The sequence below is a fragment of the Staurois parvus genome, unplaced genomic scaffold (assembly GCF_062004578.1).
Source record: "Staurois parvus isolate SC_StPar_1 unplaced genomic scaffold, SC_StPar_1.0 ptg000085l, whole genome shotgun sequence".
NCBI lineage: Eukaryota > Metazoa > Chordata > Amphibia > Anura > Ranidae > Staurois > Staurois parvus.
In genome coordinates this window covers 2122700-2139952 of record NW_028317881.1, presented here as the reverse complement: position 1 = coordinate 2139952, position 17253 = coordinate 2122700, and the positions used below count along the sequence as shown (strand labels likewise).

General features: G+C 43.1%; 1 protein-coding gene across 5 annotated transcripts in view; it reads left to right on the top strand.

Annotated features, from left to right (window-relative positions):
• TCF7 (transcription factor 7) overlaps positions 1 to 17253 on the top strand; it is a 411229-nt gene that overhangs the window by 344909 nt on the left and 49067 nt on the right. Inside the window, exon 11 of one of the 5 annotated variants that reach the window (XM_089669957.1) lies at positions 117 to 414. The exons of the other annotated variants lie outside the window; for them this stretch is intronic. Coding sequence (XP_089526083.1) covers positions 117 to 196 — 80 coding nt within the window. The 3' untranslated portion in view covers positions 197 to 414. Of the gene's footprint in view, positions 1 to 116; positions 415 to 17253 lie in introns of those variants that run through there. 5 annotated transcript variants of the gene reach the window in all.

Genomic DNA, 17253 nt, shown 5'->3' with positions numbered 1-17253 from the left:
CTCTACCATATTTCAGTTTATTACAAGGGGGTTAATTCATGAAAACTGGGGAAATTATACTGAACCCCTAATCAGTTTTGACATTCAATTTTAGCCAGTAGTTTTTGTTTTTGAAGGTGGTCCTCCTAAATCTTTCTGCTGTCTATATCCTCACTGGAGAGATTCACCAACTGGTGTTGGCTACCACTGTAACTAAAGGCAGAAAGCAAATTTACAGTGATCACCCGGACAAGAATAATGTGGAAATGTTCCAAAAACACAGCAGTTACAGTCACAAGAGGGGATTTTCACACTTTGGAGTCTCTTCCACTTTTATACTCTAAAATGTCCACAATTTTGATGAAACACATGAAATGTAAACTTGATTTGTCAGTGAATATTAAAGTGTATCTATGGTCAAAATTTATAATCGTATATTAATTTCCACATTGTATTTGTTATTTCTAGTCTACTCCTATTAATATGATGATTTTGAAGTTTGTAAACTTTGTGAAGGTCCCCACAGATTTACTTCCTTGAATTCTGTGACACATGTTCACGGTGCCCTGTGAATAGTTACACATTTCACAGAACCTGCCTTCTGAACTACAGAGGTGCTAACTGATGGCATTTGAGGGTAAGAGTCAGTACAGGAATCACTGCTTACAGGCAGCAAGGTACCATTGGATTTGTAGTCCTTATAAATCAAAAGTAATGAATGAAGAGCATGTAGGGATCCAGGAGAGCGATGTCAAGAAGGCAGCAAACACAAAATGAAATGAGGTTTTTCAAGTCAACTTATATTGGATAGTCAAAAATAACTACTGTTTGCATTGCTAATACAATGTTGGTGTTGTAAAGGGAATGTGTTTGCTGTGACTATATACAGTTGTAGACTGACCTTCAGTACACCGACCAAGAATTGGAAACTGTTACAAACCTGGGCAATTCAAGTTGAACATATTAAATATAAATGTGTTAATGATAAAATGGTATAAATATATACAAAACATATTATATAAAAAAATTACAGTATTACTGAAGTGCTCAAAAAATCAATGCAAAGACGTAGTACATAATCCCCTGCGCAGACACTACATTTAAGAGGTGTACACTCCTGAGTGTACTCTCACCTTAAATATCTAACCCACATAACAAAGATTTAAAAAGTAAATTGGGTACTCCTGCTCAAACACGATAATTCCTCTCCTCCACAAACTCCCATCTTGTAGTCTCAGGATTAGTAAATGGAAAGGTCAGGTTCAATCATTCAGAAAGTCAAAATAAAGAATATAATGCTCACTGCTGCATTTTTTTGAAAATAAAATCACCACAAATATTGCAGTCATATTCTTTGAATGTAAGCACTGCAAATAAGTACAAACTGCTGGATAAAACAATATGTAGGCCAAAAACGTGGGATATTGCAAGCCTCCACTGGTCATCAGGTAGATGAGGAGGCTTCTCTGAAGTGAATGAACAGCAGTGGTATTTGGTTCTTGCCTATACTTTTTTTTTTTTTTTTTTTTCCAGGAACGTTTTTTTTTCTGCGGTGTCATAAGGTTAACAATAACTCTGTCATTTGCAGGGGCATTTGTGATTGACGTTGAGAACACTTTTGTTTTTGGGTTCTTTATCCACTTGCCCTCCAGAAGGTTTTACCCCCTTCACCTGTCACCAGACCATTTTTTGCTTTTCAGCGCTGTGCTTCTTTAACTGGCTATTGTGTGCTCATGCAACACAGTTTGTTTTATTTTGTATTCTATATAAACGAAAAGCAGATTTTCTCATTTCTGTTACAAAACACATCCAATAAAAATTAAAAAAAAATTAATTTCTTCATTAATTGCGGCCAAAATATATTCTGCTACATGTCTTTGGTAAAAAGAAAAAAAAAAACATCCCAATAATTGTATGTTAACTGGTCTGTGCAAAAGTTATAGTGCCTACAAACTATGGTGTGCACATATACTAGAATTTATACAGCTATAGACACTATACTGTAATGGTGAGGATCATTGGGACTGTGATAATGTGGCAGACAATCCTGGCGCTAACAGACACTATTTGAGAAAGTCACTAACTGACACAGAGTTCGCTACTGACACTTATACAGTGCTAATTTTGTACTAATTACACTAGCTGGTAAGGGGTTAACATCTAGGGGCAATCAAGGGGTTAACTGTGTGACTAACAATATGTAATGTGTGCTGCTTTTACTTTACTATCTGGCTGTCTTTTTTTTTCTCCCAGGGAGAGGAAACTGCCAGATCAATGTACCCTGTACAGAGTTCTCTGTTTTTGTAAACACAGAACTTTGTTTGTGATTGGATGCAGCTGATCAGCTGACTTCACCCAAAATCAGCTGTCAAACGCGTGCTGTGTCCAATCACAGTATGGGTCACCACCAAACCTGGAAGAATAAACTGTTGTACAGGTACGTGACCGTCCTGCATCTGCTATCTGTTCACAGTATTTACTGTGAGCGGTCAGCAGGTGGTTATATTTGAACTGTTGTTTAGGCTGATGGTGCTATATCAATTATATTTGTGCTATAGTAGGATGACATTGGATCATTGTACAAGTGATGATGAACTCACACATTGCCTTTGTCAAGCATAACATCACAGGGGATGAGACAGACACATTCCTAGACATGTTGACCAATATTGACAAAATTTAGATTCTTGCTGACCTTTTCACAAAACCCACAGACAGGAATCTGTTTCTTGAGGTTTGACAACTTTCATCCTCATTGTGTGTTTCCGTTTGGGATATGGTTTCTCAAGTGAAAAGTATCATAAGTAATAAAGGGCTTTTATAGGAAATATTACATGAAATTATTGCACAAACTCCAGGAGAGGGGATATCCCAAAAACTTCCTTGATTCTGGAGGAACACATGTAGGGGCTGGTACACACACTCCACCAACATGAAAGGATATACCTAGGAGAATCCCCTTCTCACCTCAATATTACCCTTAGAGTTAGAAGGTATTTTCTGTGATAACTGAAAACGCTGGAAGATTGTGGCGCAAGCATATCTGGATATACTGAAATTATTATATGCAGATAAGAACTTTTGACATTCCTTATGAGTACTATCAAAGCACTGAAGCCATATTCTTAGCATAACAACTAAGAAACTAGCATATTCAGAAGCAAGTCAGGAATGGCAGCCCTTCTTTTTCTGTTAGGAATGGTTTGCTTTAAGTCTACTTTGACCATTCATCTTGGAAAAACTAAATTCCTTCTTAATCCCCTAGAACAGCTGTCACTAAATGGCAGATCGCAGTCTGCACCAAAACCAAGTGAGTCTTGTCCAGACCAGGACCGTTACTTAGCAGCTGTGTGTCATCAGCCTGGGGTGTACTCCCTAAGTCTTGGTTCACACTACTGCGACCTGAAAGTCACGCAATTTACAGTGCGACTTTGCCAGGCAATTTGAGTACTACTTTGAAGCAACTCTGAAGCAACTTTAAGTAATCTTTCTGTAAAGTCGGATCCAAATCACCTTAATATAAATGAGGATCCAACTTGGAAGCGACTTCCATTAAAGTCAGATAGAATTCACCTTGAAGTAGTACAGGAACCTTATCTAAAGTCGTAGCGACTTCAGTAGTGCTACTTAGGACAGCTCTCATTGATTAACATGGGATGTCACATGTCATGTGACTTGGGGTCTCACAAGTCGGATACCAAGCTGTGGAAGTGTGAGCCGAGCCTTAGTCTCCCAGCTGCCCGGCTCACAGCAGGACAGGGGGCAGGAGGTGCTGTGGATTGGGATGGAGAGTAGGAGTATTTTCAAATAAACAAGTGCCCGCTTGTAAACATAGTAAGTTGGGCAGCTGTCACCCTGTTTCCAGAACTACAGAACCTCCTGCCCCCTGCCCTTCTGTGAGACTCGGGAGAGCATACCTCAGGCTGCTAAGTGCTTTTGCCCTGCCAAAGAAAGGACTGTGCAGGGGAGGCTTGCACTGAAAGAGGCACTCTGATGTGAAGGGACATTGTGATATGTTAAGGGAGCAGTGATGTGAAGGGAACTGAGAACACTGTGAGACTGCTCTAAAAGGGGGAGGGGGGTCTGTGATGTTAAGGAGGTTGTGTTGTGAAGGGAGGGATGAGAACATTGGTGTGAAGGGCAGACACCTATGAAAAGGGGGTGGGGGCTGGGATGTGTTACTGACTGCACCTCCGTAAATTTAAAATCAAGATCCCTGCCCTAGAAGCTAAACTGATATCCCTTGGATCAGCAATCTCTGGTGTCATTGCCTATAACTGTCTATATTTTGTGCATTTAGGAATGCTGTTTTTTAAAACAATCTACTGAGCTGGCCAGAACAAGTTCTTGAGGGAGTCTGTTATAAATTTTCACAGTTCCTGCTGCGAAGAAGAAATCTGTTTTCCTCCAGACAAAAATTGTGCCTCATTTTTTTCCAGAATGTCCTTAAAGTGAATATCTCTACATCAAATACTGTATGTACTGAGCTGTTACTGTGCTACTAATAAAACCCTATTTCTCCCAGCTGCTTGGACTTTTGGCTGGTTTAAAGCCAAAAGGTAGTTACACCAAATATTGATTTGATGTAGATTTTTCTTCTATTCCCTCACTTTGCAATTTCTAAATTTGATAAAAATTAACAAAATATATATTTCTCTTGGGTTCATTGACTGACACAGCCCCTCTTCTTTATTCGTGACCAAACAGGGTTTTATAGCTCCACCTACCGGAGTAGGACACTAGGCAGAACTAAGCTTGGCACCTCCTGTGGGCAGTCCTCTCTGGGCATAAAACCACCTCTCTGCTATAGGCAGTTATTCTGCCTAGTGTCTTCAGGGGTACAGACATTCGCTGCTGGGACTTTTGGTTACATAGCTTTTTTATTTTGATCTTTTCCTTGGGATTTTCTTTTTCCCTGAGGAAATCTTCTATCAACATTCCGGCTAGCCGACATGCTGGATAATCTAGATCCCGTGGTCACCCCAGTCTGACCAGCGAGCACACGCAGACCACAAGCTCTGTGCTTGGTCGGCAGTGACATGCCCCATCCTTGGCTATCGAGTTAAACGTCTAGTGAAGACACAAATGACCAGGCATCTATAGTCCATGTCTGTGTTACACTGGCTGAAAGCGCCCCCCCCCCCCCCACGCACACACACACACACACACACACACACACACTTCCGTGGATGAAGAATCTGTGATGGGAGAATTACCTACACACTCCACTGGATTGGTAAGTAGATGCCCCCCTTCCATTCCCGGACACAGTGTGGGGCACAGGTACTCCCCGGGGTCTCTGCGGGGTTCTCTCCCCCCCTCCCCTCAGGCCTTCGTTTCTGTACCCTACCCCCCTCCTTGGAAACTAACCAGGTGGTTTGATGCATAGCGGGCCATGCCTTCCGCAGTGCAAGTGCAGGTTCAGACTGGGGTCCTGTCCTTTGCTCAGATACTGCCCTGTGTGCCACGGACCCCCCTCCTGCTGGCTCCCTGCGACTTCCTCCCTCTTCTCCCTGTAGCTTGTCCATCGGTCCCTCTCGACCCCACTGGGCACCCCTGGACTGGGGGCAACTATGCTGCTTAGGAAGGGGTTCTACCTGGTGTCTCTGCCTTCCCCCTGGGTTCTGGAAGATCAATTGCGGCCACCAGGTGGCTCTGGATAGCTGGTAGCCATGTTTCTGGAGCCCCACCCGGCATTTTCCCTGTGATTTGGAGACATTCGTCCTTGGACTGTTCTGAGTCCAAATCTGGCAGATCCCGATGACATTTCCCCTGATTTCTCAGATGAGGAGGATGGGATCTCTGTAACCGCACAGGAGAAGGCATTAGTCACCAATCTTATTCTGTGCAGGATACGCTTAAAATTGAGGACTCCCTCTGGTACAAACAAGCGAGCTTGGGTCGCCAAGGACTTTGCTTGCCCTGCATATTTTGACAAATTTGTCTACAAGGATTGAGGTCGTCTGAAGTGTCTGTTTGAAGCACTTTGAGATATGTTACCCTCTTGAGGAAGCCCTTCTGAAGAAGTGGACCTCTCCCTCTGTGGTGGATCCTCCCATTTCCAAGCTTAAGAAGGCCACAGTGATCCTGGTTGAGGAATCCTTTTCTTTGAAGGACCCTGCGGAACGTAGGGTAGAGGTGGTTGCCCATTCTATATTTGCCATCGCTGGCTCAGTGCTTTGGCCTTTGTCGGCCATGGGCTTGGTGTCTCGGATGCTCACCAAATGGGCCAAGATTCTGAAACAAGCCTTGACCCCTAGCCAGATGCCCCAAGTGTATGTGGAACAGCAGACCAGTTGGTCCAGGATTCCTATGGAGTGGTCGACAAGGTCTGTGTCCTCTGTCCTTATGGACCAGAAAGTCCTTCCTTCCACTTCGCTGGACAGTGGTCACGACAAGTGCCAGCCTGTTGGGCTGGGGAGGCGTCCGGGGGATTGGGCTCTGTGCAAGGTCTGTGAGCGCTGTAACAATTAGAAGATGCCTATGTGAAGCCAAGCTATCGGCAAGAAGTCCCCTCAAAGCCCCATTGTTGAAAAAACATGTGTTGAAGAGGTTGCAATTTGTCAAAGAACACGGTGACTGGCCTAAAAGGAACCTGCACAACATTTTGTGGAGTACTGAAAGCAAGATTGTTCTTTTTGGGTCCAGGGGCTGCAGACAGTTTCAGGCGACCCACAAACACTTAATTCAAGCCACAGTACACTGTGAAGACAGTGAAGCGTGGTTGCACAAGTTTCATGATATGGGAATGTTTCTCATACTTTGGTGTTGGGCTTATTTATTGCATACCAGGGATCATGGATCAGTTTGAATACATCAAAATACTTGAAGAGGTCATGTTGCCTTATACCGAAGAGGAAATGCCCTTTTGAAATGGGTGTTTCAACAAGACAACAACCCCAAACACCCCAGTAAGTGAGCAGCATCTTGGTTCCAGACCAACAAGATTAACGTTATGGAGTGGCCAGCCCAGTCCCCGGACATTAATCCATTATAGAAAACTTATGGAGTGACATAAAAAAATGCTGTTTCTGAGGTGAAACCAAGAAATGCAGAGGAATTGTGGAAGGTACTGCAATTGTGGGCTGGAATACCTGTTCACAGGTACCAGAAGTTAGTCGACTCCATGCAACACAGATGTGAAGCAGTTCTCCGAAACAGTGGTTATAGAACTAAATATTAGAATATTAAAAATTTACTTGTGAGCCAATAAGGTGTATAATAAACAGCTTCTATCAATAAGATCGCAGGCTATCTTGCTCACCCTCATAAATGTGAGTTATCAGTGCATACAAATGAAGAAAATATAGATGCCGCGCTCTATCAAAACCTACTACCTGTATATAGTATAAAAACTGTATTTGCATTAAATCTCTAATAGCTGCATGATCTCTTATGTGTAAAAATAGCCACTTAAAGCGGTGAAGACCAGTCTCTCGGGTGTGCTCGCATACACTACCAGTGCTCGCCGTGTAAGGATGCGTGGTCATGTCACTGCCCCTCCCCAACACGTATCTCCACAGGGATTCGTGGCTTTTATACAAAGTGCAGATTGTTTTTAATCAATGTGAGTGCATATTGAGCGCAAATTAAAGTGTTTATTTTTATCAACGATAAAGCACTATGCACTTTTCTCTTATTTACATGATCCATATGAGGAATGCTTAAAGGGCTGGATCAAGGATAGATCTGAGGAGGGAGAGATCCATATGACCATTCAGGCTTACATAGTAGCCCTCTATCTGCAACCTTCACCTGCATCACCTCAGGCTGATTGGAAGGAGAGCACCCAGATATTTCATCTTTGCTGAACTCTGCACCAAGTTTGTTTTGTGTTTTTGCACAATATTTATTGAATTTTTACCTTTTATTCATTTTCCATATTTTTCAATTTATTAATTGGATTATTTAATTTAATCATCAAAGGACACAAATTTGAATAATTTTGCACATACTTTTACTATTTATTTCTTTTTCTTTTTTTTTTACTTTTATATCACCAATTTTGATATATATTTTTTTAATTCATTTATTCATTATTATCAACACATGTTTGGGTATTGATTGGCATTACAATCATGTATGGTTACACATAAGAGATCATGCAGCTGTTAGAGATTTAATGCAAATACAGTTTTTATACTATATACAGGTAATAGGTCTTGATAGAGCGCAGCATCTATATTTTCTTTATTTGTATACAACTAAATATTAGTTCAGTGAGTCACATGAAAGCTAAACCTTCAAGCATTTTTCTGTTTATACAGTAAATGTTTGAGTTTGTAAAGAAAAATGGAGATACTGCTATTTTTTTTAAACAGCCTAATATTTATTTTTCTTCACTTTATGTAAAGTAATAACAGATTTGAAACATTTTTATTCATGTTTTGATTTGGAATAGACTGTCCAGTGTTCCCAATGCATTTGTGTGTATGGAAATAAAAGCGATTTATAAGGATTTTGTGCTTTTTACTTACTTTTTTTTTTTAAACACACTGCTATTATTTTGCACACAATTGTACATGACAAAGGAAGATTTTTCTGCATTCATATTACAGTTTCTTAAACAACTAACGGCTTTTCTACAGCTATCACTGTCCAGGGCTCCTCCAGCTCCACTGCTTCTACCCAGTAGGGTAGGACCCAGGGGCAGTATTAAAGGAGACTGTGGATGATATCTTATCCCCAGACTCCTAAACACCTGAAGTTGTGGCTTCACGCAGTGTGCTTTCCAATGTGGATGCTCACCTTCGCGGTGTGCAAATGCTTCAGCATTGTCACTTTTAAATCTCTTCCATTTTGCCATGCCCCTTTTTGCTCAAAGAGATCTTTAAATCCAAAAAATTATTATTTTTTCTTTAAATGAGGATTCAAAGATTCTGCAGATAGGAGGTTTGAGACTTTTGTAAAGGCTCCTTTTATACTTGTAGGCCCAGCTCTGCAGCTAGCTGTTGTTACAATTTCTGTCTTTCAAACTGCAACTAAAAGGACTAGGGCATTGAACAACTAAACACAATCCTGTATTCCAGAATTGTGTCCTAACTAAGCAATTACCTCCTGCTCTGCTCTTTTGTGTGAATTTCCTAGAACAAGTAATGACACAAACTTCCAGAATAGCTCTAATCTCCGTTCAAATGCACAGAGTCTTGTGGCTCAAAGTCTGTAAAGTAAAAGCTGCCTGTGAAAGATCGCTCACACATATGCCCTTAGAAGCAGGACATCAAAAATTCATCAAAGAGGTCATTTGGAGGGAAGGTTCTCCCTCTGGATTCTCTGTCTCTTAAAAATGCAGAGCACCTAATCTCCCTTCCTAGGCTTCAACTAAGCATTTTTGAAGTAAGACTTGGCCCATAAAGCCTACCAAGTCTAACCCAAAGTCCTCTTCCCAATGTAGGGCACCCTTGCTCCTAAGAGTGAGGGGCATCTGTTCCAGTTCTCTCTGTGGTGGATTCTCTGAGGAGCACTTTTAGCATGGTGGTGCCTCTCATGGTTAGGACTTCCTTTTTAGTGTCTTGACCCTTGTCTTTCGGGTGAGGTAGGATTGGGGTATTGAGGAAGAAGTGGCGAGGGAGAACTGCACAGAGTAGAGAAAGTTAATAGGAGGGATATAGTGCAAGGTGTGTTCACTTATGCTTACACTCTTGGGGGGGGAAGCTTGAGCTTTGCTGGATGGGAATATAGCTGAAAATTACAACAATGTGAGATGAGAACAGCCCCAGGACTATGTAGCATCCCTCCTGTACTCTGGGATGAGTTTTAAGAGGTCTTGAACAATTGATTGGTTACCATTGGCTATATAAAATGTATAAATCTATACAATTATGTTTATTAATGTTCTAACACAACAGTGCTTGGTGACTGACTTTCAGCACAGCTACGCCAACCTTGGCTTTGGTGGGAGTCTAGATGAAAAGGAAAGGTAATGGTTTAGGCTGCTGTCCATAAATATTGGACTGGTCAGGTATTCTTTTGAAGAAATTTCAAATGTAAGGAGTACAATATGTTGATACTTGAATAAAAATGAGGTGTTTGGTCGAGGTGCCAGAAAGAAGCTTTTACTGCACCAATGCCACAAAAAAAAGCCCAGTTACAACATAAGTAGAAATAGTAAACAAGCGCTAGGAATATGTACGTATAAATAGCAGCTTGCATAAAAAGGTTAAACCTCCAACCCTCTTAATCAATATTTTACAACAAATAAAACAGCCTAGAAATTCCATCCTACAAACATAAGTGCATCAACATATAAGGAATTAAAAAGGCATGTGGGAATAAGATATATGATCAGTCCAATATGGAATCACATCAATATCTCAAAAATCCTAAAAAACATCACATAAAAGTGCAAATGCGTGTATGAACGTCCAGAAGTGTATTAGTGACACAATAAACTTCAAAAGGTGCAGATCTGTGCCTCAGGTGTATGTGGCAAAGAGAGTAAGTTGCACTAACCAGATAGCGCAAATAATAGCGCTTTTGAGTAATCAGGACCACTCCTGGTCATCATCATCCTGGGATGCATGGAACATCACTGGCACCAGGTCTGCATACAGCCTCTCCTCCACTGACGCTCTCCGGATTATGGGAAAGATTCACTTCACTTATACGCACCCACTGGTAAGCACTCCACCTTAGTGGCTCAAAATAAATGACCAAGAGAAGAAAGTGCTATATAGTGTAGTAGGTTTATTGAATAAATAGAAGAAACTTGAGATAAACAGAGTGAACTCACATCTGGACCATAATGCAATGATGGTGTACAGGAATATACAATGAAATCCAGGTCCAAGATGGCCACCAGCCTCCCTCGTGGCTCAGGCAGTGTACAATAAACTGGCTTTGGCTTCTCCCTGATGCATTTCGTGCAATTGCACGTTTTCAAAGGGACCTGCCATTAGCTAGTGGAGAGGTATAAATAGCGCTGTTGGCGCATGCACAGAATCGTGGCGCCACGCCAATTTAGTTTTCATGCCTGCGTGGTACAGTGTCTGGCGGCCAGTTTATCGGAGCCGCATACAGAGTTTCAAGAGGAGTAGATGGGGAATCAAGTAGCTCCTCATCTATTGAGCAGAAAGTGGCAAATAATACCACTATTAAAACGAGGATCTAGGAACATATATCTGTGGTAAAATCAAATAAAAAGTAAGAGGATTAGGTATGATGCAAGGATGAGGACGGAGAGATCCGATCCTCCATTTTCCCATGGTCCATATATAGGTACAGGGTCCATGATGCTGTAGACCACAGACAATAGATTGCTGTGACCTGCACTTCTCAGTATGGACTATATGCGATAATTAGAAACAGATAAGGATGAAATAGCTGCTGATGCAGAAGAGGACAATCTGATCCCCCATCCCAAGCTCTGTAAATGTCATTAAAATTAAAAAAAATACTGATAAACATCATGATAATAATATGTGTGAAAAATAATAATAATTCACCAAGAGTATTAAATAGTAACATGTAAAACAGTATATGATGTATATTATTAAGAACTATTAAAATCATCCTCCCATGAGGGTAACATATAAACAAAATTATAAACACAGAGAATTATAAATATAGAATTAAAATAAAAGACATGATCATTTTTATTCCAAAACCACTGGTTAAAAATTAAAAATAAAAGATTGAAAATTGGGTTACCCCATATTCAAATCAGAACATAATTTAGTCCATGGTAAGAAAAAGGGGACGTGCTGGACTAAATATACTCAATATTAATGTGAGTATTAGAAGAAAAATATATAAAAGATAAATAATTGTAAGCTCCAAGGAGCAGGGCCCTCGAACCCCTTGTGTATTGTATTGTTACTGTATTGTCTCATGTACTGTCTCCACTATAATGTACAGCGCTGAACAAACTTTTTGGCGCTATATAAATACTGTATAATAATAAAGCATTAGAATAAAAATAAAAATTCACTAAAAGAAACTTCAGTCTAAAAATGGAATGAATATAAATGAGTACTAAGGTAGCTCCAAAAATAAGTGATGGTATATACATGAAATGTAAGATCTGGGAATGCAGGGGGGCCCTCATATATAAAAAAAAAACTAACTAGTATCAATAAAACAATTGATATCCAGATCCACATTCATGCCATGTGGTGTAAGTGACTGGAGCTCGAAAATCCATTTAGTCTTCATCATAGAAATAGTCCTGCGTTTGTGTGTGCCTCGCCAATGTTGTTTTAGGATGTTTATTCCCATAAATTTAAGGCAGGACGGGTCCCTGTTGTGATGGTCACGAAAATGTTTTGAAAGGGAATGCTCTTTGAATCCTTTTTTGATATTATATAGGTGTTCCCTGAGTTGGTCTCTTAATTTCCTCGTGGTTCTTCCTATATACTGCTTGGAACATGAGCATTCTAACAGATACACCACGTACTTACTGTTGCATGTAATCAGAGATCTAACGTCATACTTTTTATTGGTAACATTGGAATAGAAGGAATGTATCGGTTTCTTCCAAATGCCATTGTGGAGACATATCATACACCTATTGCAGGGGTAAAAACCTTTTAATCCAAACCCAAAACTAACTTCTTTGGGGGGATTTACTACATTGGGCGCCAAGGTACGTCTTCATGATGGTGCTTTTCGGTATACTATCTCAGGATGGACTGGTAACATGTTCTCTAATACTGGGTCATTCTTCAGAATATTTCAGTTTTTCTTTATTATTTTGGCAACTTCCTTATATTGGAAGGAAAAGTTGGTGATAAAGGGACAACACTTTCCTGTATTTGAAGTAACTTTAGGGGTGAACAGATCCTCTCTGTTAAGTTCAGCAATTTTTCCTATCTCTTCATCCAGGATAGCTGGGGTATAACCCTTATCTATAAATCTCCTTCTGAGGACATTTGCTTGTGTGATATAATCCTCTTTTAAATTACAATTCCTACGTAACCAGAGAAATTGCGATCCACAGGACAGGACTCCCCAGGGCGCGGGGTCTAAGTCCCAGTCTGCTTGTTCACCAGGGCCCCTGATGGTGGGGATGGACTGGGAGCAGCCAGTGACCAGGTCGCGGCCCCTGAGTACACCCACCTGTGGTATAGGGATCCACCAGAGGTATATACTGGTAGAGAGCCTGACATGAAGAGGCTGATAGGCCTGAGCAGCAGTGACCGCATCCGTACAGGATGGATGGATGGCAGGGTAGTGTAGCGTAGCCAGACAGGCCGGGTCGGTAATCGTGGGGGCAGCACGGTACAAAGCAGCAAACAAAGAGTAGCCAGGTCACACGCCGGGTTCAGTAACAGGAGTTCAGATCAATGGGGATATCCAGGAGAGAAGACAAAGGAGCCAGGGGTCAGAGCAGGAGATAGTCAGCAAGGTCAGGATCAAGCAGGGCCGGCAACAAATCAAATAGCAGGAACACACGAGCAGGAACAGGGTAAAAAGACCATACGGCACCTAGTGTCTGTGCAGGGCTGGTTAAAATAGTGCGCCCTGCACAGTCTTTGGTGCCAGGCGCGCGATCGCGAATGCGCATGCGCGGCCGCTGCCTCAGCTGCCTAGGTCCTAGCGCCTGCCGATTAGAGCGCATTGGCGTTCTGCGCATGCGCAGACCCGTGCACCGCCGTGACTGCTGACATTGCCCCTCCCCCATGGGCATCCTCCGGGTGCCCAACTGATCTCTCCTCTGTGGGTGGTTGTGACAAAACTCTTGGACAAGTCTAGGGGTGTGAACGTTTTGGGCTGGCTCCCATGAGTTCTCCTCTGGACCATAACCTTTCCACTTAATAAGAAATTGCGTCTGGCCGCCCCTTTTCCTGCAATCTAAGATTGCTTCTACTTCAAACTCTTCCTCCTCGTCAATGGTTACGGCCTCCGGGGGTCTAGACCGCCGATCTTGGAAGGGATCTGGTGTTGCTGGCTTTAGTAGCGACGGGTGGAAGACCGGGTGTATCTTAAAGGTTTCCGGAAGTGTGAGTTCATAAGCCACTTCATTGATTTTCCGTTTCATCCGGAATGGACCCATAAACTTTGGTCCCAATTTCCTGGAAGGGCATGACATCTTTAGTCGTAGCTAACCAGACCTGATCCCCTGGTTGCAGGATTAGTTTGCCTCTTCTTCTTCTGTCAAAAGCCCTTTTATTGTCCTCCTGGGTCTTCGCAATTGCTTCTTGTAACACCTTGCAGAAAAAAAATTCAGCATATCTTGTGTAGCGGGAACTGGGCTTTCTGGGATCAGATCAGGCAAAAACGTGGGATGGAACCCGTAATTAGCAAAAAATGGGGATTGCCCAGTAGCGGTAAAAGTGCCAGCCAATCGTCCTGGAGAAATGAAGTATAGCATCTGAGATACTGTTCCAACATCTGGTTTGTCCTTTCAGTTTACCCATTTGTCTGTGGGTGGTATGCGGATGAGAAAGAGAGTCTGATTCCTAATACTTCACATAGAGCTCTCCAGAATTTTGATGTAAACTGAACCCCCCGGTCCGAGACAATGTCTTCTGGAATCCCATGAAGTCTTACAACTTTCTTCACAAAGATTTGTGCCATCTCCAGAGCCGAAGGCGTGTTTCTTAATGGAGGAAAATGGGCCATCTTCGACAGGCGATCCACGATCACAAAAATTGCCGAGTGATTTTGAAAAGGTGGGAGCTCCACTACAGAATCTATGGAGATCATTTGCCATGGCCGGTCAGGTATGGGCAATGGTCGTAGTAAACCCCAGGCCTTGCTTCTGGTGGGCTTGTTCCTCTGACAAATGACGCAGGTCTTCACGTACAGTTCGCAGTCCTTGGCCATACTCGGCCACCAGAATGTACGCCGTAGTAATTCTAGGGTCTTATATGCTCCGAAATGACCCGCCAATGGATGGCCGTGGCAGTAGCCCAGAACTAAGGTACGGACCTCCTTAGGTACCACGATCTGTCCCTCTTTCCAAAAAAGACCCTCCTTGCTCTGCAGGGAAACCCCGGGTGGGTTTGGCATTCCTACGGATGCGGTCTGCAATTGGAGCGTAGCTCGGTTTGGAGAGCAAGAAAATTTCCACTGGACAGAATGGTGTCTGGTCTAGGGACCTCTTCCGGATTCTCAAAATAAATGTGCGAGAGAGCATCGGGTTTTGTATTCTTGGATCCAGGCCTATACGTTATATGGAACACGAATCTTGAAAAGGAAAGGGCCCACCTAGCTTGGCGTGGTCTCAGGTGTTTTGCTGTCCTCAAGTATTCTAAGTTTTTGTGATCTGTGAAGATCAAAATTGGATGCGTAGCCCCCTCCAGCAGGTGCCTCCACTCTTCCAGCGCCGTCTTGATAGCCAAGAGTTCTCGATCCCCTATGTCATAGTTCCTTTCTGCTGACATGAGTTTCCTTGAAAAGAATGCTACTGGATGCATGAGTTCCTTGGTACCCCTTCTCTGGGACAGGATAGCCCCCACTGCTTTCTCAGACATATCCACCTCCAATATGTAGGGTAAAGAGGAATCTGGGTGGCTTAGAATAGGGGCTGTGGTAAATAATTCCTTCAGGGCCTCAAATTCCGCCTGTGCTTCAGGTGTCCACCGGAAACGGACCCCCTGCTTGGTGAGCTGGGTAATGGGAGACACGAGACCCGAAAAGTTTCTAATGAACTTCCTGTAGAAGTTAGTGAAGCCTATGAAACGTTGCACGCCTTTCTTGTCAGTGGGTACTTGCCACTCCAAAATTGCAGAGATCTTCTGGGGGTTCATTGCAACCCCCGTGGTGGAGATAATCAGCCCCAAGAAGGCGATGCTGTGCTGCTCGAAGCTGCATTTATCTGCCTTGGCATACAACCCGTGTTGACGTAGACGCTCCAACACGCTTCTGACATGACCCCTATGGGTTTCCAGGGAAGAGGAGAAGATCAGGATATCATCTAAATAGATGACCACAAAGATGTCTAGGTAATCTCTAAATACGTCGTTTATGAAGTGCTGGAATGTGGCTGGTGCATTGCATAGTCCGAAAGGCATGACCAGGTACTCAAAGTGCCCAAACCTAGTGCGAAATGCGGTTTTCCACTCATCCCCCTCCCTTATGTGGACCAGATTGTAAGCGCCCCTCAAATCCAACTTGGTGAACACCACTGCTGACTTCAACCTTTGGAACAGCTCGGGAACCAGAGGAAGTGGGTAGCGATTCTTTACCGCGATTTTGTTTAACTCCCAATAGTCTATGCAGGGCCTTAGGGATTTATCTTTCTTTTCAACAAAAAAGATTCCAGCCCCAGCTGGTGACGTGGAGGGGCGAATGAACCCTTTTTGGAGGTTTTCGTCAATATACTCTTTCAGTACCCCCAGTTCCCGCTCAGATAAAGGGAATATCCGCCCGAAAGGGATCTCAGATCCTGGTAGAAGGTTGATGGGACAGTCATAAGTTCTATGTGGGGGAAGAATGTCTGCCCCTCGTTTACTAAACACGTCAAGGTAGCTGTGGTAGGCCGGGGGAATGACTTGGATTAGTTCTGCGTCTCCGTCCACACATAGGAGGGACTGTGGGGCAGAGGAGGCCTGGGCGTAACAATGCTCCTGGCAATAAGGAGACCAAAACTGAATAGACCCGGTCTTCCAATTAATCTGGGGATCATGTGCACGCAACCAGGGAAGCCCCAGAATAATTAGAAATAGAGGGGATGCAATGGCATCCAGACTAAGGAACTCCCGATGGTGGCAAGCCAGCACAGATAGGCGGGGTCTCCAGGTCTACTAACCCTGATTTAATGCACGATCCATCAGCTAAAAAGATGTCCAACCCACATTCCCTGGTCTGAAGGGGGATCTTCTGTTGAGTTGCAAAGTCTATGTCAATAAAACAACTACATGCTCCAGAATCAACGATTGCCGTCGCTGACACTGTCCTTCCTGGGAGCTGGAAAGAAACAGGCACGGATAAGTAGTTTGAACTATTAGAACAGTTGGAGGACACAGTGGAAAAAACAGAAGCACACTTACTCAGTTTTGCTGGGCAAGAACGTACCACATGACCTGCTTCTCCGCAGTAGAGACAGAGATTGTTAACCCGTCGTCTCTGGCGTTCCTCGAAGGACAAGGATGGTCGTGCCAATCCTAACTGCATGGGTTCAGGTGCATCATCAGTTTCCGAGTTTCGGTTTCCACCTGGCGAAGACTGTACAGGAACACAAGGGAGTACCCATGTTGGTCTCTGATCCTGGCCGGACCTCTCTAGTCTGCGTTCCCGCAGTCTGCGGTCGATCTGGATGGCCAGAGTGATAAGATTTTCTAGGGAGTCGGGTAGGCCCACTCTGGCTAACTTATCCTTAAGGGACTCGGA